This window comes from Leucopleurus acutus (assembly GCF_964270905.1).
Source record: "Leucopleurus acutus genome assembly, chromosome: 5".
Taxonomy (NCBI): domain Eukaryota; kingdom Metazoa; phylum Chordata; class Mammalia; order Artiodactyla; family Delphinidae; genus Leucopleurus; species Leucopleurus acutus.
The window spans coordinates 108,556,109-108,578,665 of NC_139147.1; the positions used below are offsets into that span (position 1 = coordinate 108,556,109).

Consider the following 22,557-nt stretch of genomic DNA (forward strand, 5'->3'; position numbering starts at 1 on the left):
ACATGAAGCAAAAAAAGAGCCAGTCAGAGATGCTGGGTGGGATGAGGGGTTAAGGAGACTTAGCTGCAGGGAACAGAGTGCTCACAAAGTGAGAGAGGGCTTCAGGGCTCATTCTGGCTGGAGCCAGGCTTGGGGCCATTTCTGTCCCAAAAGGCAGCTGCCGACATTCCTCTTTCCTTGAGAGAAATTTCCACAACCATGGGGAAAGGGCCAAATGAACAGTCAACCTGCACCCTCTGAGCTTGCAGTAATAATCCCGTTTCTTCACAGTAGAGTTTGGGCCATTCAAATACACATAGAACTACGCTCATTATTATGAGATATTTGACATGTCCACAGTTCTTTTTTGTACACATATGTTGGGGAAATTTGATTGGTTTTAGCATATTAGAAGTCTCCCTCTTCCTAGTACTCTCAATAGTTCATTTTACATTGTATTTAAAACCTCTGGAACTGGTCTTCTTCAAGGTGACGATGTAGCCCTATTTTCTTTTTACGTTTAATAGCCATGTCTCCTACCAGAGGTGACAGTCTACATAAATGTGGTCACAATACCTGCCACCTACTTTACTCAGCAAAGACATCCACACTGCCAGCTGTCACGTGAAACCACCTTAATACTGCCATCCCACTGAGCACGTCACTGGTTCTACCCGTTCTCATAGCATCACGTTTCCATGGTGACTAATGCATAGAGCAGTGTAAAATTATAGATAACAGGAGAAAAGTAAGTAGCATAAATCAAATATGTGCTGCACATTTGGGGTTTCCAAAGCTGATCGCTGCACATGTGAGGACATGGACACTTGGCTTCAGTACGGATAACTATCAACAGGCTGCAGAGCTTCAAGCCCCCACCTCTCTACCCAGTGAGTCCTTTACATGCTGAAAAGAAGGGTGCATAAGTGCACAACTACATTATCTGTAGTCAATAAATGGGGCTAGATAAAGATGCAGATGTAACAAGGCACAGTCATGCTTCTGAGTCCCTCTGCCCCGCACACAGAGGGTGGAATAAGGGCACCTTTTCCTCTCCTGTCTTTCACAGACCGGTCATCTTCCTAAGGCACTCTTCCTATCACATCACTTGGTGCTAAAGGACATGCAATGACTACCTGTCGGCTTTCTGGCTGAGCCCCAATTTCTCACCAGGGAGCTTGAGGTACCTCTGGTCCAGGTGTGCAGCCTCGTCACATTCCCTCAGGCTGGACTTCATCCAGGCTGGGCCCCTCACCACCCCACATGGCTCACCTGTTCTCCCAGCTCCACTCATCAACTACCCACCCTTCAATAGAGGACTTAAGCTGCGCCGCCTCCTTGAAGTCTTCTTGATACCTCTCTGGTCAAACTGACCTCTCCCTTGCCTGCCCCCCCACCACACAGACTCTTACCTCATTGGATTATAAACATTTTCCCCAGTCACTGCTTCCAACTCTACTGCTTGACCTGCTCCACCTCCTCCACTGGGTGATGTTTTTCATGAGGCTATGTTGGCTCAATTCCGTATCTTTCTAGGCACTTTTCTTAAAACACTTTCTAGACTCAGACCTGCTCCTTTTAAAATGTCTACCTCATATTTAATTCACATCTCTCTTCCCTCCCCTTCCCTGACCCTACCCTAGTCAAGACACTTTTGGCACATGAGAGTGGAGGAAGATGGAGGCCTTCCACCCCTTGGATACCTCTCCCCTCTCTTCCTTGCATGTTTCTCCTGGTGCTAATCCAAGAGAATGAGGGAAGAGAGAGCCCTCTCCCTGCTTCTCTGCTTACGGAGAGTTCCTGTCCCCTCCACGTTTAGGGCCTAACTGCTGCCCCACACCCTTTTATGCCCCTTCATGCCCTTGCCCCAGGTCGTACCAGCCAGCTCTCCCCTGATCTTTCCTCCACACCCTGGCAGTTGCCAGTGGCTTGATAACTATCAGAATGGCATCCATCACTGTCCCTGATTTTGAGGATGGTGGACAGTTTGGCAGGTTGATGACTGATTCTCCTGGAGTCTCCCTCTTGGCTTTGGGGTGGGAGGTGAAATACCCCATTCCCTTGTAGGGCATTAGTGAAAGGAGGAAGACCACCACAGTACTTTACAAGGAGACCTCTTATTCTCTCCCTAGTAGGCTTCTCTATATTCATTTGGGTGAGCGGCTGGTAGAGATGGTTCCAGGGCTGGTTCTGCTGAAATCCCACCTCTCAGCAAGCCCTGAGGGACATGGTTGACCACCGTACTTGGCAGTTGTACAGGACTGTACAGTGTGTATGGGACTAATCCCAATCCCTGAGCAATGAGAAACATTGCACTAGGCACCCAGCTTTCTCTCTAGTTCCTAGAATTGTGAAGCCGTAGTCTTCTGCTCCTTCATTCTCTGGCATGTGACACTTAATAGACCAGGTTGGTCACAAGATGGCAGGAAAATTGGGGGCTTCCAGCCTTCTCTTGGCTCCTCCTTTTGTGAGAACAGGTCAGCTAACTCCTCTTTCTTTGACGTTGACCTCAAAAATTGGGTGAGTTGGGATCTATGGTTTATAACATTCAACTTGATATACTGTTATAATTCTACTGAGTAATCTATTTTACATTACTGCTATTGTTCTCAATTCATTTAAGCAGGTGAATTTTTTCTCCCCAGTAAGGTAAAAGCTGAGATGATCCTTAAAGAACAAGCAGTGTTCAGTATTTCCTTTTCTTTATGCACAGACCCTACCAGGGTGCTATGAACATAACAGACAGGGACTAGATATAGACTTGTTGACTTGACTGGGGAACAACAGGAGCTATAGACCTCAGGAGCCTGTGCTGTGGCAACCTGTGGTGGCTACCCACTGCCATGTAGAAACAGAGAGGGCAGAAGCCACATGCTGACCTATAAGGCTGTACATACATGATATTCAAGATTAATTCTGGTCATCAAAAACTCAAGTAATCCAGAATTAAAATCCAGATTTATGGTATCAGGGGAATAAAATATACATATGATTGGATGTTTTCCTTTTTCTAAAAAAATAATTTATTGCTTGCAACTCAGTAGAGTGCCAGAGAGAAATAGGCAAGGCAAGAAGAAGTAACTTGCTAGCATCCCTAAAGAAATGTTGGTTTTCCAGTTTTGAAATTTGGGGAAAGGGGGTGTTTTTTTTCTCTTCGGAAGAGAAAAAATAAGGAAAAATAAGAAATGGATCCCTAACTAAAAGCGAAAAATAACTTTTAGTGAAAATCTGAAAGCTAATGTTAATGAATCCTCAGGATACATATGTATGTTCCAATTTTTTATGTTGATACCCTGTATTTCTTAAATTCAAATATTACATCAACTGAAAACGTGTGGTCCATTTAATAATAGTTATTCAGAACAAAGAAACATGACCACAATAATACTCGTTTTTGGTCGTAACAGGCTTCCTAACATTAACAGGATGGAGTTAAAATGTTGAAATGTTAAGATCACTGCTGTGCTAAGCTCTTTATTTAATCCTCTTAACAGCCTATACAATAGATACTGTCATCATCCAGACTGATGAAAAGTTAGTCCAGCACCAAAGACAGTATAAGTAGCAGAGCTGGGATTCAAACTTGAGTCTAAGTACTACAGTGAACAGATCCAGACTAGAAGCTCCATATGTAAGAGGACATCCCCATTATCATCACAGACTTGTCTACCCAACATCTGACTACTTCCATCCCTAACTCCCCAGGTTCCAGCCACCTTCATCCTCCTGAAGATGACTGCAGCATCTTCCTGATTGGCCTCTTAACTTGCACCCTACAGTCTCTTATCCACTGAGATACCCGAACAATCTTTATAAACCCTACAACAGATTTGTCACACTTCGGCTCAAAATCTTGCAATGGCTCCATCTTACCCAGAATTAAATCCAAGGTTCTCACCATGGCCCATGAGGCCCTCCAGATCTGGCTCCTGGCTGCTCCTCTCCTTCCCTGGCCCATTCCAAACTCACTGGACTCTCAACTGTTCCCAGATGCAGCAAATGCCCTCAGGGCCTTCGTGCTTGCTGTTTCCTCTGTCTGGATTGATCTTCCCCCAGATACTCAAAAGTACTCTCACCTTCTTCCAGTCCATGATCAAAAGTTATCAACAGACATCCCTTTCCACCCTCTTCATTTTAAAATTTTTTTTATTTTTATGAAATTTTTAAAGGTTACTTTCCATTTACAGTTATTACAAAATATTGGCTATATTCCCCATGTTGTATAATACATCCTTGAACCTATCTTACACACAACAGTTTGTACCTCCCACTTCCCCACCCCTATATTGTCCCTCCCCTGCCTCCCCACTGGTAACCACTAGCTTGTTCTCTATGAGTCTGCCTCTGTTTTGTTATATTCAGTAGTTTGTTGTTTTTTTAGATTCCACATGTGATATCATACAGTATTTGTCTTTCTCTGACTTATTTCACGTAGCATAATGCCCTTCAAGTCCATCCATGTTGCTGCAATTGGCAAAATTTTGCTCTTTTTTTATGGCTGAGTAGTATTACATTGTATATACATATCACATCTTCTTTAGCCATTCATCTGTTAATGGATACTTAGGTTGTTTGCATGTCTTGGCTATTGAGAATAGTGCTGCTATGAACATAGGAGTGCATGTATCTTTTCAAATTAGTGTTTTTGGTTTTCTCAAATATATACACAGGAATGGAATTGCTGGGTCATACAGTAGTTTAGTTTTTTGAGAAAACTCCATCCTGTTTTCTATAGTGCCTGTAGCAATTTACATACCCGCCAACAGTGTACAAGAGTTCCCTTTTTTCCACATCCTCACCAACATTCGTTAATTGTAGACTTTTTGATGATGGCCATTCTGTCTGTCCACCCTCTTTAAACAGCACCCTCCAGGAGCCTCTACATCTTGCCATGCTTATCTTCATAGCTGGCCTCACCTCCTGATATGCTAAATGTTTACTTCTTTGTTTCTCTTTCTCCCTCTTCTAAAATGTAAGCTTTTAAAAGGCAGACTCCATTTTGCTCACCCCCTTATCCTCAACACCCAGAGCAGTGCCTGGCACAGAGCAGGTGCTCAGGGAGTGTTTGTTGAATGAATCCATTCATTTGAAATCCCATCAGCCTTAATAGTTAAGGATCCATATATATGGGCGAAATGCTCTTCTAGGAACTATTTATTCTGTAAAATACCTACTACTTTGTGGATAATCACAATTACATATGAAAAAGCTTTAATGCCAACTGTTTAATAATGAGACAGATCTGTCCTCTAATTCCTGCTATTTCATGGTTAGAACACTGCACAGTATTTTAATAATAATGTGGTCAGTCACAGCCTCCCTGAGATGGCATCGCTATGCCTTATCTATACGTCTGCACTTTCCTTGGCCTCAGTTCTCCTCCCTCGAGTGGCGGTAACAGCACCAAGACAATTTCAGAGCCCTTAATTTTCTCTTTCTACTTGGCTCTGCACTATGAAACTCAGCTTTCATTTTAATAAAATTCTCTCTTGTCCTAAACAGAAGTGGAAACCATTTAATCATTCTTTTGAGAAATAAGTGTGCTGGTAAGAGGAAATTTTTAACTATATAAATTTCTATTCTTGAGAAGGTAGAACAAAAAGAAATAATGAAAATATTTCTAAATAAAAAAAGTTCTCTATTTCCATAAAAATAACTTCTGCCATTCTTAAACCCACATATAGTTGGCCCTTTGTATCTGCAGGTTCCACATGTACAGATTTAACCAACCACAGATCAAAAATATTCCTTAAAAAATTCCAGAAAGTTCTAAAAAGCTTAACTTAAATTTGCCATATGCTGGCAACTATTTACATAGCATTTACATTGTATTATGTATTATATATGATCTAGAGATGATTAAAGTATATAGGAGGAGGTGTGAGGTTGTATGCATACATATACTAGGCCATTATATATAGGGGACTTGAGTATCCTGGGATTTTCATATCTGTGGGGGTCCTGGACCCAATCCCCAGTGGATACTGAGGGACACTGTAGTCTCTGCAGGGAGAAGCCTGTACACTAATGTCTCTGTAGCAGGAAGCATTTGTCCTCTTCCTTGTCCTTCTTACTTTGGTTGGCTTGTTTCCCATCTTGAAACGGTGCCTGGATTGTCCTCCCTGTCCAACTTGTCCACTTTCCAAAATGTACAAAAAGCAGCAAAGAATCTCAGGCCACAAACTTAGGTGTTTGCAAAATACAGCATGTTAAAAATTTTCTATAAATTCACTTAATTTCAATTCAGGGACCCCCTCCTGCCGAGCTGAGAGAATATTTAACTTTCAGATGATACTGGCTCTCTTCTTGCTCTCTCCATGCTGCTGAGGTTGGGCCAAGGTCCCAGTCTTACCCTTCTAGGCATCAGGGAATCCCTCCCATCATTGGTCATCTGTCCACTCTCACCCCAGAGACAGCCTTTGTCCCAGACCACACGGTCCTTGACTCTGCTACTTTGATGCCACACAGGTTGCTTCACAGATCTTGGGAGAAGCTGAACCCCTGTCTGGGGACCCAGTCTCTCTGATACCACAGGGCCATTTCCTCTGAGATCCTATCATGTACTTTGGATGCTATTAGGGAGCAAGACTCATGGGCTCATAGACCTTCCACTGAACCTCCCATCCAACAGAATCTCAGGTTAATCTGGGAAATGGCTTTGCTCTCAAACCTGACTCTCTTTAACAGACTTAGGTTTGGGGAAACAAAATCACACTTTCTGCAAATAAGAAAGCGTAAGCTACTTGCTTGAATGGAGAAAAGACAGCAGAGAGATGCGGGGAGAAGCCACATATGTTAACATCTTACAGTGGATACTGAAAGCCCCCATTGCAACCAAACCAGAAGATCCCTTCTCTGTTCCTGCATCTCAGAAGAAAATGTTGTAGCTCACTGTGGCTGGAGTTGTAGCTCAGTGTGGCTGGAGTGGACCTGGACTTGGGGTTTCAAGAGGCCCTGCGACCTGGACCCCTAAGGAATTCAGGCCCTCAAGCTGCTGTAGCCCTTGAGAAAAGGCCAGAGTGACTGGATATGCCATGAGTAGACTCAGCCAGCTTCATCTGAGCATCATGTGTTCAAAATCCACACATTGAAGGAGTTTTGGAATGGGTATCAATTTTTTTAATTGACCAATATAAACCTGTGAATATTATGTATCAATATAAATAATTTCCCTACAAAGTCTGGTTTGCATGCAGGTATTCTTTTTATGACTTAATCTGTTTACTACCATAAGGACTATAGTTTTATAAACCACCTTGTTTTCATTGTCCCCTTCTTTGTGAAGAATCAAGTGATAACTTGGGAATCACCATCTTATGCAGACTACATTCTTAGCAGAAAACCAACCAAAACAAAGACTCAAGTAGTCCCCACACAATCCTCCCCCCAGGACTCTGCACATAGCTGCACTTTTCTCTTTTGGAGCAACACAGTGCATGGCCGGCGGAGGTTTCTCAAGGAATGTTCATGCTTTAGGACGAATGGTTACAAGCATCCATGATCCCTGTCTTTACTCTGTCATTTTAGTTTTCTTTTTTCAGTTGTAATCCATGCCATTTTGGGAACCACCTTACATTCTTTTCTGGTACAAGGCTGTGTGTAAGTAGATATAACAGAAATAGTAGGGGACAGCAAGGATAGGTCATGCTCTTCAGTAGCCAAGGTCAAAAGCAAACAGGATTCCTGCCTCCAAAAGAGAGAACTCATCATGAATGTGAAGAGGGCAAGTCTGGTAGAGAATGAAGCCTGCAGGGGAAGCCAAGGGAGTTACACTGCAATACAATCCCACAGAAGCCTTAGAAACTGATGAAAACTGGCTCATTAATGCGTCCAATTATCCATCCAACAAACTTTTATTGATCATCTGCAAAATGTCAGATACTGTGCTGCAACTGGGGCTGATTAAAATATGAATATTCCAAAAAAAAAGTTTAAAGAAAGATCTATTGCAGTGGTATCACCATATGCCCATAGAGCCTCATTCATTCTTGTCCCCTTGTTTTCAATATTATTGGCAATTATAATGGATAACAGTTGGTACTTTACATATATTATCTCATGCAATCTTCCAAGCAACCACATAAGGGATTACGAGGTCCTTCTTACAGATACTGGGGCACAGAGAAATTAAGGAATTTGTTAGTAAAGACAAAGATAGGTACAATCCCACTCCTGGGCATATATCTGGACAAAACTATAATTTGAAAAGATACATGCACCCTTATGTTCATAGCAGTACTACTTACAATAGCCAAGACATGGAAACAAATGTCCATTGAAAGATGAATGGATAAAGAAGATGTGGCATATATATGTATATACGTAAATACACACACACACATACACACACACACACACACACACACACACACACACACACTGGAATATTACTCAGCCATAAAAAAGAATGAAATACTGCCATTTGCAGCTACATGGATGGACCTAGAGATTATCATACTAAGCGAAGTAAGTCAGAAAGAGAAGGACAAAGACCACATGTTCTCTCTCTAATGGCACAAATGAACATATCTACAAAACAGAAACAGACTCACAGGTATAGAGAACAGACTTGTGGTTGCAGGGTGGGTGGGGATGAGGGTGGGGGAAGGTTGGATTTGGTGTTTGGTACTAGCAGATTCAAACTATTATATATAGGATGGATAAACAACAAGGTCCTATTGTATAGCACAAGGAACTATATTCAATATCCTGTGTAAACCATAATGGAAAATAATATGAAAAAGAATATATATATGTATAACTGAATCACTTTGCTATACATCAGAAACTAACATGACATTGTAAATCAGCTATACTTCAATTAAAAAAAAAAGACAAAGCTGGGTAAATGAATATTACAGTACCTCGAGCTACTGGGCATGTCCTGCAGAGCTATTCACTACTAGTACTCCATGCTTTGTGTTTGCAACTTAAACACACACACACACTCACACACACACACACCTTGCTGGACTAAATATGTGTGATAAATATTTGCCAAAAGTTCATCTTTAAAATACTTGTTACCTTCTTGAGCTATATATAAATTTACCTACTAAGACCTGAAGATGTCCTATTCTCCCTTTGAGGAAAACTTCTAATAGTTTGAACTGCCAAAAATAAGCATAATGGCTGCTGAACCTTCCATCAGCCTGTGGATTCTGGATCAGCCCTGAGCTCCTGCATATGTGTTCTTTGTACCACTACTCTGCCCTGGTTTTCTGGCCAGAGTAAAGATGAATGGCACCAGGCACCTGGACCATTCCATGGCTCATATCAACAAGGGAAAACAGAACCTTGCCCAGAAATGTCACTTGCCCATGTTGGATTCCTTTTAGTCCTGAATCACGACTGGCATAAACAGATGCTGGTCACCATAAGAAAAAATTGGCTGGAAAATGTCTGAACTTAAGAGTTGAAACCTAAAGCTCAATATTTGGGATTGCACAAGATGTCATTATGTTCTATTTTTGTGCCTGAGTTGCTGTAACTGAAAATGGGCATAACACTACTTGTTAACCCCTTTCAGAGTTCTGCTCAAGGATAAAGATAATACTAATTAAGCTCTTTCAATCCCTTGGTTGAAATGTTTACGTGAAGCAATAACATAAAGTAAGATGTTAGTGGCACAGGATGTTACTCAGACATTTTGGTAATTCGTAATTGTCCTTTGTCAAACCCTGTCCCCAAGGTATTTTCATCTCAAAGTAGGTATACATCAGGCTAATATCCTTAGCAAGAGTAACAAACAAGAAAAATTATAAACTAACATTTTATGAATGTCTCTACTTCTAAAACTAATCATTATTAGAAGTCAAATACTTTGATCAATGGTACTGTCACATGATAATATTACTTTCCTGCTAACAAATAAAACTGAAGTACACTTATTAAACTTACCACATTTGCTTCATTAGTGGCCATCAATGACCTGTAATCAAGCAGAATTTATTGGTGGAATAGATATACAGACTTCAACTTGTTTATTTTTCTTTTCTGCTGTCAACATTAACCAATGTTGTCATTGTTGTATATGCATTAGGAAAATATCTTCTCTGAATGAGAATACAGACCCTGTTGGCAATAATTTGGAGGGCATCAAGGATAGGTCTGGTTCCTCCCCTTCCTGCCCTCCATGTACTACTAGAGGGGCTTGGCGTTCACTGGTGGCTGTAAGTACACTGTCATGTCAATATAAAGATGGTGCAACTGAGTTGAAAATGCATGTGGTATTGTCTAGCCCTGTAAGGGATTCTATAGCAATACTTTCCCATTCCTATTATAGAATTACTTCCTCCATTGCATTCTAACCCATGCTTTGCATCCCAGCTCTATAGTTGTTCAGTGTGGCAGTGCAGTCCAAAATCAGCAAGGTCCCAAAGGGCTCATTTCCTCATTTCCCTCTCACTCAAGTATTGTGTCCCTTAAAGGCTCCAGGAAATAATATCTGGCCATGAGTGAAGGAATCATAACCCAAGGTTGAGTTTTAACTCTTGACTCTTCTGATTTCTGAATTCCAAATTAATCTTTTCTAAGTCACTTTGATCTGCAGCCACTAATATTTCTCTCGAAATCTGATACAATCTGGTACTTACTGCTTGCAGGCCAAGAGAAGGTATACAGATTTAAATGATTTGGCATCAAGAGTGTAATTCTTCAAAGCCCAATATTCTAGGTAGTGATAGAGGAGCTTTGGGTCTTAGAAAGGGATGAAGAGAACTAAGAAACAACCAGATACTCCTACTTGTATGTGAGACCAAGCTTCACAGAGGAAAATTGCATGAGAGTTAAAACATTTGAAAATTTGTATCAGAATATGTACAAATTTTATGAATAAGAATAAAAGCATCTTTGTGATTAAAATAAAATGACTGGCCACCCTAATGGCTTCAAGAGAATAATATTTAATAGAAGGATTCAGAAAAAGAATTTCACCTCCCTGCAAGAAACTCCTACTTTCCTCCTCCCCAACACCACCATTAATTGACAACATTAAGGAGGCGGGGACAGTATGAGTTTTATGGAAAGGTTAAGTTCTATTATATGAGGCGCACAGAGCCTCACAGATGCATCACATCAGGATGAAAGAGGCGTTGCCATGGCTCACACACCCCAGGTGCTCAGAAGGAGTAAGGTTCCATAGCTCACTGATTACAGTCATGAAATTTGGAAGCGGATATATATTTCTGAAGTCATGGGAATTTTAATTACAGCTTGATCTTTATGGCTATCCATTGACTTTTCTATTACTGTCCACTTCCAAATTTGTACTTAGGTCTTGGGATTTAAAAAAAAAAAGCAAAAAGGAATATTTCTGGCAGATGTTTCATTAAGGGGCCTAAGAAGCAGAGCAGATTCAGGCAATAGCTGCCATTATAGTAATTGTCAAGGTCAAGATAAAACTGTTTAAACTTTTTCACACTGAAGTTACACACTGTAAATACGAATTTTTATTCTGATTCAAACCTAAGCTGTAACCTTACACAGAGAAAATTCCCGTGCCCTGCATTTTCCATTACCTCATTATTCCTTTTGGTATCTTGCCTCACCTGAATGAGTCTTAGATGCTAGAGAAAGTAATGAGGATGTAATGCTTGATACTTTCGTTTCCTTTACTCTCCCCTCTTTTGCATAACATATTTGCATGATACATGTGGTAAGCTGTATAACGGCCCCTGTAAGATGTTCACACCCTAATCTCTGGAAAGTTGTGAATAATATTACTTTACATGGTAAAGGGGACTTTGCAGATGTGATTAAGTTAAAGATTTTGAGATGGGGTGATTATCCTAGATTATCCGGCTGGAACCAATGTTATATCAGCAGTCCTTATAAGAGGAAGACAGGAGGGTCAAAGTGAGAAAGAGGAGATGTGAGATGTCTCCAGAAGTTGGAGAGATGTGCTTAGAAGATAGAGGAAGGAGCCACAAGCTAAGAAATGCAAGTGGCCTCTGGAAGCTGGAAAAGGCAAGAAAATAATTTCTACCTTGAGGCTTCCAGAAGGAACACAGCCTTACTGACACCTTGATTTTTAGACTTCTGGCTTCCAGAACTGTGAAAGAATACATTTGTGTTGTTTTAAGGCACTAACTTTGTGGTAGTTTGTTGCAGGAGCAATAGGAAACTACTACAGTGTAAAATGCCCAGCTTTGTTTCCTAAAGATACTTGCCATATCCCCTTCTAAATTACTTCCTGTTTTGATATAGGACCACAGAAAGTCCTGATGAAGCCCTCAGGAAACATCTGGTGGAGTCTGGACTCCTCAGGCAAATATACACTTGCTTCTCTGGTTAAGGAATTATCCTGTGTTTTTGTGGACTAAGATATCCAAGCCTCCTGATTTCCAGAAGATTGCTTTTGGAAAAACTGTATTTGAGTGTAACTGAAACCTTAAACTTCTTTGGAAATGAAAGATAAGCCACTATTGAGTGAGAAGTTGTATGTTAACCATGAAGTTCCCAATTCCCACTTTCTATTTGAGTCTCCTTGAGTAGTTTATTTTCTCTTCATCAGAATGGAACAAGTATGCTTTCCATCAAGATGAAAACCCTCTAGAATCAGACGAAGACATCTTCTGAGCATGTCCACTCTTTTCATTAAGTGCAAAAACTCCATAATGCAGAAGTACTTGTTCATATAGAGGTAGAAAATGGAGAAGGAGTGAGTCAAAAGGTCTATTTTCATCAAATGCCTCAGAGGAATTCTTTGCTGATTGAGAGAGAATAGTATTCATTAAAGCCATGCTATTTACTCAACTGATTTTTATAATGAGCTTGTTGCTGTGGTCTCAGGCCAAAGATACTAACAACAAAAACCATATAACATAAAAATCAAGTTTAAAGTGGAAGTTAATTTCAAAGAAATGGAAAAGAGGGTGCTTTAATAGCATATGTTCTTCAGAGAAAAACTCACTTTTCTTATATAAGAGCTCTGTCAAAGCAGATGGGCTTTCCAGTAGATACAAACTCATCATGGAGAACACTGTGCTTGGAATTTCCTACAGTTAAGTCCCTTCAGGAGCACTGTCTTGGAAGATGTTGATTACCAATACAATAAATATCTTCTGTTAATAAAACTAGCCATGCACAGTTGCCTTTACATTTAAACCTGCTCGATTAAAAAAAAAACTCTGTAAGAGTGAATCAAAAGGCAAACTAATCATATTACAAGCTGTTAGTTTTTCTACCTGGATATTCAACTGCTATTGAAACCTATAAGCCAGATCTGAACTTTTCATATTTCCTTAACCCAAGAGACTTCAATTGTCACCATTAAAAAGTACAGAGCTGATGATGTCCTAAGAGTTGCTACATATAAGCAGAGTGATCCTCCATTATTCAAATAAATAGGTTAGAATGTTTAAAAATGTTTCAGAGCAATTTTTTCAAAGACTGGCTCAAAATGTTAAAAATGACTTTTTTCTTCTAAAATAGTAAGCATGACCATGGAATGCAGACAAGGGGACAGAGCATGTTTCTGTTCTAAGGCAATCTTGTGATTCTGTACTGAAAAGTCTAGACCTTTTCTTGAAATTTTATCCAGCTCTGGATGACTTAAAAGAGATGTAGTATGTTATAGAGGGTTTAGATGAGAGTCACAATTACAGTTGGGAATCAGAAAATTAAATCTAGGAGGAACCATCATAGATATTAGAAGGTTGAGTCATAATAATGGTTTTCAAGTAGCAGAAGACTTACAAGGCAGGAAATTATGGCTAGTTCATTTTCCTTTCAATTGAGTACAGGCCAAGAAGCTTCCAATGCAGCTTGAAACGAGCTGAGTCAATCGCAAGAAGGAATTTTCTCATGGTGACGTGTTTTTTTTTTTACGCTTGGATGGTTTAGCAGCAGAACACTCAGGCCAGGTGAGCAGGTGCTGGTACCAGAATGGGAAGAAATCTCCCTCCCCAAGTTTCAACAGGAGGTTGGGAGCCTCCGGCATACCACTGGGTTCCCCCTCTTGACTCACTGCTGGGCCCTTGCTTTCTTGCCCCTCAATCTTCTATCATCATTTTCAACCTGACTTTGTTAAGGTCCAGACAACAGACAAGAATTCAAAAAGCCCTCACTTTATTCTTCCTCAGGATTTCAGAGCTTAGTAAATGATTCTAATTCTTAGAAAGAAAAGCCAAAATTTTTTTCATGACTGCCGTGAAAGGAGATTACACAGTATTTCTTCAGGGGCCTTTACAAGTAGTTGCTGCACAGTGCAAACTGGAAAAACAGGACAGATTTCTCATGAGGGCTGGACCAGATGGCCTGTGCAAGGGCTCTCAAGAGCCCTCCCTAGTTGTCAATTCCAAGAAAAAAAAATCACTGCTGGGCTTCTGTTTTTGTTTCCAATCTGAGTAACTGAAAATCAACCTGCAAGGAGGGTTTTTAAATGTATTTTGATTCTGACTCTCAGGAACAAGTTTTCAAAGTAATCTCTCAAAGCGTGGAGGAGAGTGAAGTATGTTCAGTGCTGAATGCCCTAAAGAGCATTTCATATCCAGGGTTGATATGTAGCCCTGTCCGATCATCTGTGCCCATGGGCTTGTAGATTTCTTTCTGACACACCATTTATTTAGAAACTGTGACACCAAGCACACTATCATCTGAAAGTTAATTTATGTCCAGCTTCAGAATATGTACAAGTAGAGAGCTGCCGCGGGGGCACTTTGGGGTCCTCACGACTCGGCAGCAGATGAAGAAAGCGGGTCTGGCTCTCTGAGTGCACAGCAGGGCTTTGCTTCTTCTAGAGATAAAAGCTTGAACCGCAGACTGTGCATTCGTATAGAAAGGAATTGTCCCTTCTAGAAGTGTTTCATGCACTGTGCTTTTTTTCCTGTGTTAAAAAATGGGGCATGATCAAGGAGCTGCAGCATAGAAGCTAACAGAGCATAAGGAATCCTGCTCTTGGAGTCAGGACCTGAGTTTGGCCTTGACCCTTTCATCAGCTCCTTGAGTAACTCTAACCAAGGCACTGGTCATTCTGTACAAAGTGATGTGACTGAACTAGATGGAATCTGAAGTTTCCTCAATGCCAACATCCACTGCTAACTCACTTATTTCTAGTGATTACATAGGATTAAAATTTCTGAATATTGAAATGGAAATTTGAAAGACTTTTTTGGCCTTAAATCCTTCAGTCTCCATCACTCTATTTTCTAATTCTGAAAAGAGTGGAAAACTGGTTGTAGAAATATTTGTAAGCCTACAGCATGATTAATTTGCAACATCAAATCATTTTTTATTATTTCTGATGACTATTTCTCAGAATGGCTTTGAAATTCTTATAAGGAAAAGTATGAATCAATGCTTGTGAATTCAATTCTCATAAAGTGGTATTCTCTCCAAAAAAAAAAAGTTTTGAAGAATACTCAAAGAAACCAAGAGTCCCATATTTTGATCAGATTCACTGGTCCAAAATCTCATCTGTTCATGAATTCATATACTAATGATAAACTATGCATTTGATGAAATGAATTTAAAAGATCAAAGTGAAACATGAATCTGACTTTCCTTTTTAATGTAATGGGACTTTTTTTCTTCTTCTGTCAGAACATTTCTCAAATTACCACAAGTGCAAATGTTTACAGAAAATTTTTTTAAAAAAAGAATGTCTATAAAATGAGCGCACTTCTAAAGAGGGTCACTGAATGGATTTGGGATTAAGGGCTCCATCTGTAGCAACCCAATTGAAGATCTCAGCTAGAAGACAAGCTGTTTCTGGAAACACTTTGGATAGATTCCTTCACTTGCATGTGTGCACACACATACACATGCACATATCGTGCACACACACACTTCCAGAATGGCAGAACTAGAACTACGTTTGCCTAACAACTTCCAGGAGGCTCCCTCCCCTCCTACCATTTTCTCACCATCCCATGGATGCCAGACTTCTGGCTGGTGCTTTGCAGAGGTGGAATAAACTCTATGAGACTGAATCAGCAACTAACTTTCGGGAAGGTTTCTCCACCTCCCATTCTCACCATTTTGCTTTGAGGAAGAGAGGAATGCCCACACCCATGGGTGTAAGTGAAAATGACAATGGCAATCTTTACCCAAGAAAATGACATTTTAAATAACCAAGCTGCTCTCTTCTCTGGACTAAAATCAGATATTTCTATTTGAAACACAGCCACAGAGCTGGCACTGCTCCCCTTCCTCCTCTTCAGCCCACCTATTTCCTCCCACTTTTCCCCATGCGGAGGCTCGCGAGCAAATTCACACACACATACACACACACACACACTCACTCACACACACACATTCAGTGCCTTTTACGTAATCAGCTGACAAGGTTGATCTTTCACTTCAATTGCTTTGATTCAAAATCTGCCCACCATTCGTGGGAGGTAAAGAATGGTGGATGAGACGTGTGCTTTAATAAAGAGGCTAGGGAAGGAAGAGCCTGGGAAAGGCATCTGGTCTGAGTCTTTTCTATGTAGTCTTGATTCTCTATAGGAAAATACAGAGTGTTATGGAATTCAACATAAATTCTCTTGTTTCAAACTTACAACTCTTAGATTTCTTTTTAACAGCTGCTAGATTAATTCCTTAATAGAAATTTGTAACCAGATACCTTGTTTAAAAATCTGAAATGGTTCTTCCATTGCTGATGTTCACCTTATGTCTTACTGTGTTGCCTTGACCTCCAATGTATTATATCTGACTCCTCTTTGCCTCTACAAGATGCTCTCTCACCACTTCCCTGTATGAACCCTCTGCCCTACTCCATGATTTCTCAGCACAGCAGGCACAGTCTTTGGACAGGCTATTCCCGCTGCTGCAGTCTGTCTGCTCTCCTCCTCCTTTCTGCTCATCTTGGTATTTCTCCTTTCTCAATATTAAGCTTCCCTGATCTTTCTCATGAAACCTCTCCCTGATTCCTACAGCCCCTGGTGAATGATGGCTCCTCAAACTACAGCAACAGTTTTTCTTTGTATCACTTAACATATGCAACCTTTTTGTGTAGATATCTATTCACACTAAACTGTAAACAACCAAGAGAGGAACTACCCAAGAGAGGACTCTTTCTATCCACAGCATTTCACATAGTGTCCCACATATGTAGTCATACATTTTCCAGGCATTTATTGAGTAGCTATTATGTGCCACGTGCCAGGTTAGACTCTGGGGTTACAGAGATGAGCAAAATCCAAACCTCAAGCTGCTACGGACTAATGGGGAAGATATAGATGTAAATGGATAAGAGCAACACTATGCAATCAATAATTTCCATATCAGAAGTAAGAATCTGATGCAGTGGAGGCACTAAAGAACAAGTATTTAATGCTATAAGGGGTGGAGCCAAGGAAGGTTTCACAGAGAAGGTTAGGCTAGAGTTGGGTCTTGGAGGATGCATAGGAGTTTGCCTAACGGTTCAAGTAAGGTAGGAGAATTCCAGGGTAGAAGGACCAGCATGGAAAATCATACAGACGCACAAAAAACCAAGAAGGTCCAGTGTACTATAAGGAGTTCTCGCTCAAGTAGGTACTTCTGATAAAACAAGTGGTCAGAGATAAGATAAGAACAAAGAGTGGTGACTATAAAGCATGATGGAAGCTAGACCATGAAGGACTTCAGGTACCATGTTAGGTGTCTGGATTTTATCCCCTGAGCTACAGAATGGCACTGAAGAAATTTGGGAATAACATTGTATCTGAAGTTATCTAATGATGACAACAACCTGATTGCTCTTCAGTGACTGAATGGTTAAAAAAATTGTGAAACATACATACCATGAGCTACTACTCAGCAAGAAGGAGGAATGAACTATTGATACACACAATTTGGATAAGTCTCAAGAGAGTTATGCAGAATGGAAAAAAGCCAATTCCCCAAATATGATAAACTGTATGATCCCATTTGTATAATGTTCTTGAAACAAATTATAGAGATGGATCAGAGACTAGTTGCTGAGGATTAGGGACTGGGGAGGAGTACGTGGATGTGGCTATAAAGAGGTAGTATGAGGGAGCCTTGTGGTGATGAAGCAATTCTAATGTTTCATTGTGGTGGTAGTTACACAAACTTCTATATGTGGTAAAATTACATAAACATAGAAACATACACACACATGAATACATGTATAACTGGTAAAATCTGAATAAATTCTGTGGATTGTACCAATGTCAGTCTACTAGATTTGATGTTGCGCTATAGTTATACAAGATATTCCCAGTGGAGAAAACATGATTGAGGGTACGCCAAAATTCCTTGTACATTTTTTGTGTGTGTGTGTATTCGTGTGATCTATAATTATTTGAATAAAAAAATTTAATGATGACAAAAGTGGTAAGTGGATTTACTCCAAAAAAAAAAAAGAGAAGTTTTCTAGTGGAGTTAAAGATTATTGCTCAGTTTCCTTTTTGTAAATAATTCTCTTAAGAATTTCAAAGCATGTTTTATGCAACTATATAACACAAGGTTATATTGAGATAATATAAATATAACAGATAAAATTTTTCTTCATGAAATTGGGTTCATTGATATTCAACTTGTTCTGGAACTAAAGTAACAATTTTAGAATAGGGGAGTAGCTCAGTACAAATGTGCTCAATTCTGAATATCAAAAGCTCTGAGATCATGTCCAACACTAGTAGCTAGAACATTCTAAAAAGTTATTTTAAAAAAACACCCATCAAACAAGCAAAAACAACCAAACAAATCTGGCTTAACCTGTGTTCTGAGTGATTTGGCTTTCTTAGGATAAAAAGTTCACATATGTACTTACATTTATGTGATATCTATCATGTATATATATATCACGTATACATCTATCATATATGGTCGCAGAGTATACAACAAACTCTAACACGGTATGATGAACTCTAATATTAAAAATATATGCAAAACTAAAATAAAGGACCTCTCATGTATTAACAAGGCACAAGTATAAGAAACATAATAGTCCTGTGTTATTTACACACAAGATAGTCCCCAAGATAAATGGTAGGTGGAATCTTGTTCTCTTGCTCTGACAGTGACATTTGAATAGCAGATTGTTCTAGGGGATTTCTTTTTCTCATCATCAGCCTTGAAACAATAGTTAATTTTATGCAAGATTCTTGCACAATGTTGATGTGACGGTAATAGTGGCTTTGAGTATTTTATTCTTGCAGAATTCAGATACTCCATACAAGTGTATATTAATTTTTTCTAAAATCCCAAGTTCATGAACTCCTGATTAATGGATGGTAATTACAGGCTATGATATGAGAGCTGTGCTTTAAAAATCATAAGGTATTAAATGAGTAGAAGGCATTCTACTCATTTATCAGGGTTATAAGTAGGTCCTCAATGGCCAGGTAGCACCCTACAGCAAGGATGGAACCTGAACAAAGTCCTTGCGATGGCAAATAGGTGGCAAATATGGGCACAATGACTCATGACCCAAGATGCAACCATAATGCTGGAACTGAAACAGAGATGGTAACCTCAAAATGGACAAACAGGTTAGCTGAGCTATGACTATGACCCCCCAAAATATGACTTTCATAAGAATATCTCATAGTAGATAATTATTATGTATTTGTGTGTTTTCTTATTCATGGTCTGTTTTCCCAAGAATGCAAGCCCCAAACATTGTCTGGTTTCTGCACCTTTTTGTACCCAGTTTTAATAGGGTTCCTGATACAAAACAGGTGTTCAGTAAATATTTATTGACTAAATGAATACCTCTTCACTCCACAACACGGTTTTTTGACCATTATTCAGTGGTAGACACTTTTAAAATTCTGACCAAAGCTATGAACCCTCTCCTCAAAAATACACACAGAAAGACTATATTTTTTATTTTCTATAGGATTCATGGATCCCAGATTAAGTTATGCGTACGGAAATCATTTTCAAGGATGAGAATATTATTGTAAACACAATTAGCCACTGATTTTAGTTCCTTCAGGCATTCTCCTGATTATTTACCCAAGCCAATTACCTCCCCAACATGATGGCATTATTTTTTATGTTTTGCTATTTGTTATCATTAATAAATAGTCCCTACATGCACATGATATTTTAGTGACATCAATGTCAAAGAAAAAGATAACTCAGCTCATAAAAATATTTCTGCCATTTTTATAAAGTGTATTAGTTAGTCTCTCTCCCTCCCACTTCTGTCTTTCTCTCTTTCTTTCTCCAACCCTAAGAAAGTCTTAGTGTACATTTGGTATAACCTCCTAATCTCTTTCCTAAAGGTCACTCTAAGTAGAATTTGAAATTGAAAGAGAAAGGGGTTAAGTCACACTTACACAAACACACAAAGCCACCGGCCTGTCATCAATGGAATAATTCAGAATAAGAGGGGGAGTGGAAACAAGGTTAACTTGTCCAGTCACCATAAACAACAAATAATTCAAGTTATCCTGAAGACTGCAGATGGCTAGCTTTTTGTCAGAAAAGAGCTGTCTTTAGTTGTCAGTAATGAAAGATGCCCAAGTGAATCTTACACACTGAGCTTTTGGTAAAGAGAGATAATTACCATCTAATCTGAGCTGAGCTGTATTACCAGAAAAAACTTAATGGAAATCTCCTGCCTTTATAAGACCAAACTCTTCCAATACACTGATCCACAAGCAAGTATGAAACTCTGCCACAAGAAATTAAGGGTGTTACTTTTTATTCCTTCTGGTTTACAAAAAGAAAGCTCAAGGTCTGCTGGAGGCCACAGTTCAAACCACCTCTGTGATCTGCCTTAACCCTGAGTGTCTCATTCCCAGGGGCCCTGCCCGGGAAGGCAGCAGCTCCTCTCCATCTCCATCTGGCCAGCTGAACTGCATGCAGAGCAACGCCATGGCCACGGGGCAGGGGCTGGGTGTGTGCCACAGAAGCAGCAATAGAAAATGCCAATGCATTCGAGATTGCAGTCCTAGTTACCAACCTGTCATGGGGTCCCATTCTCCACCATGGAAATATCAAGAAAAGCAGAGGTTCTCACACTGATAACACTTCAAGGAATTGCCTGGAGTCAGCTGCTTGCATCATACTGCAGTTGGGGCAAAGAGCTTTAGCTATAATTTTTAGTGGGTCCATCCACCCCATTCATGCCTTTCTTTCTTAATGGCTCAAAAATATACCAAAACAATAGTGCTTGGTGTTTTTCAATGAGAAGATTTCCTGTTAAAGTTTCCTCTTAACTCAGCAAAGAAACTTTTTCAAGGACAACTTTTATAGAAATTGGTTTGAATGCTTATTTCAGAAACCTCACATGGGAAACATAGTCTTAGGTGTGCCTTATTTTAATTGCATTAAGTTCCTTATATCCTAAAACCTGGTTCCTAACAAAGATGAGGAATAGTTAAATATAAATAATGGACAAAGTCATATCTGCAAACCAGAGTCACTAAAGCCTTTGGGAGATGCACCATAAGCTCTTCTCTACATACGCAAAGACCTTTAGAGACTAGAAGCACAGTATTTTTAAAGAAATAAAGTCAGGGAGACTCAGCACAAAGCAGATACAATAAGGAGGCAGGAGTCACAGAATTGAATAATGGAATTTTCTACTTATCGAATTTCAGTCATTCCCTATTAAAGAGAATATCAACCATTACCAGGAAGATTTCCAACTCTAGAAAGCAACATAGAGGAAGAGGGAGCTTAAAAATGTATGAAGAACCAAGCGGTATTACAACAATTGACTTTTTCTCCATATTTCACAACAAGGTCTGCATTGTATTTCAAGCAGTAATTTAGGTTTAAGTATGTCAGTGTTCAAACTAACTTACCATTATAGGTGTTTCTTCCCTGCAACAAAACTTCCTTAAAAGCTTTCATACCATTTGTTACCTTGGGCTTTCAAAAGATAAATTATACAGTACTAGATAGAAACTATTTTTAATAGTATAATCACAGAAACTACAGTCTATACCATAAAATAGGACAAGCACATTTGCTCTTGAAAAGCTGCCCTGATCTCAATACCAGTTTCCAGCAGCTGTGTTATTCTCTGCAGACTGGAAGTCATATGGCTCCTAAGGTATTCATAACACTTTAAAATATACAAAATGGGCCACAGTTTTTAAATCCTATACATACACAACACAACACAACCACCTTGGGTTTTCCTAAGGAGCTATTTTAAAGACACCTGAGAATTCTAAATTAAGCAGCCCACCAATGAGTAAGTCACTTTTCAAAACCACTGAACTGTCTCCACTGCACCTGTATAGAACACGGAAACCCGGGAGAGAGAGAATCTTACATCCATACCTATATTTCATGCCAGTCTGCTTTGCGGTGGACTCTTTGAGAGAGATGTGATGCTGAGGGGTGAAGGTCCCCAGGCTGCGTGCGATGATAGCGACCGTGCGGAATTTGGCCCGGGCTGCGTTCACCACATTGGGGGCGGTGGAGCTCTGCTTGCTCAGAAGTCGCTCCTCGCCATTCCGACTCTTCAAATTATGTTCTGTGCAGGCTATGGAGACTTGCATTGCTTCCCCGGGCAGTGCACGGTCCCTCTCAGAACCCCGGAACACAAGCAGTCAAGAGAGGTCGAGCAGTTGGGAGGGTCTGCTTGTCTTTTAACCCCTCCTTGCTCCCCCTTCCTCGGGGCCGGGGAGTCCTTGCAGCTGACTTCAGAGCCAGGGA

General features: G+C 40.0%; 1 protein-coding gene across 3 annotated transcripts in view; it reads right to left on the minus strand.

Moving 5' to 3' along the window:
* KCNAB1 (potassium voltage-gated channel subfamily A regulatory beta subunit 1) overlaps window positions 1-22,557 on the minus strand; it is a gene marked incomplete at its 5' end in the record, with an annotated part of 439,860 nt that overhangs the window by 245,869 nt on the left and 171,434 nt on the right. Inside the window, one exon of one of the 3 annotated variants that reach the window (XM_082840353.1) lies at window positions 22,180-22,400. The exons of the other annotated variants lie outside the window; for them this stretch is intronic. Coding sequence (XP_082696479.1) covers window positions 22,180-22,400 — 221 coding nt within the window. Of the gene's footprint in view, window positions 1-22,179; window positions 22,401-22,557 lie in introns of those variants that run through there. 3 annotated transcript variants of the gene reach the window in all.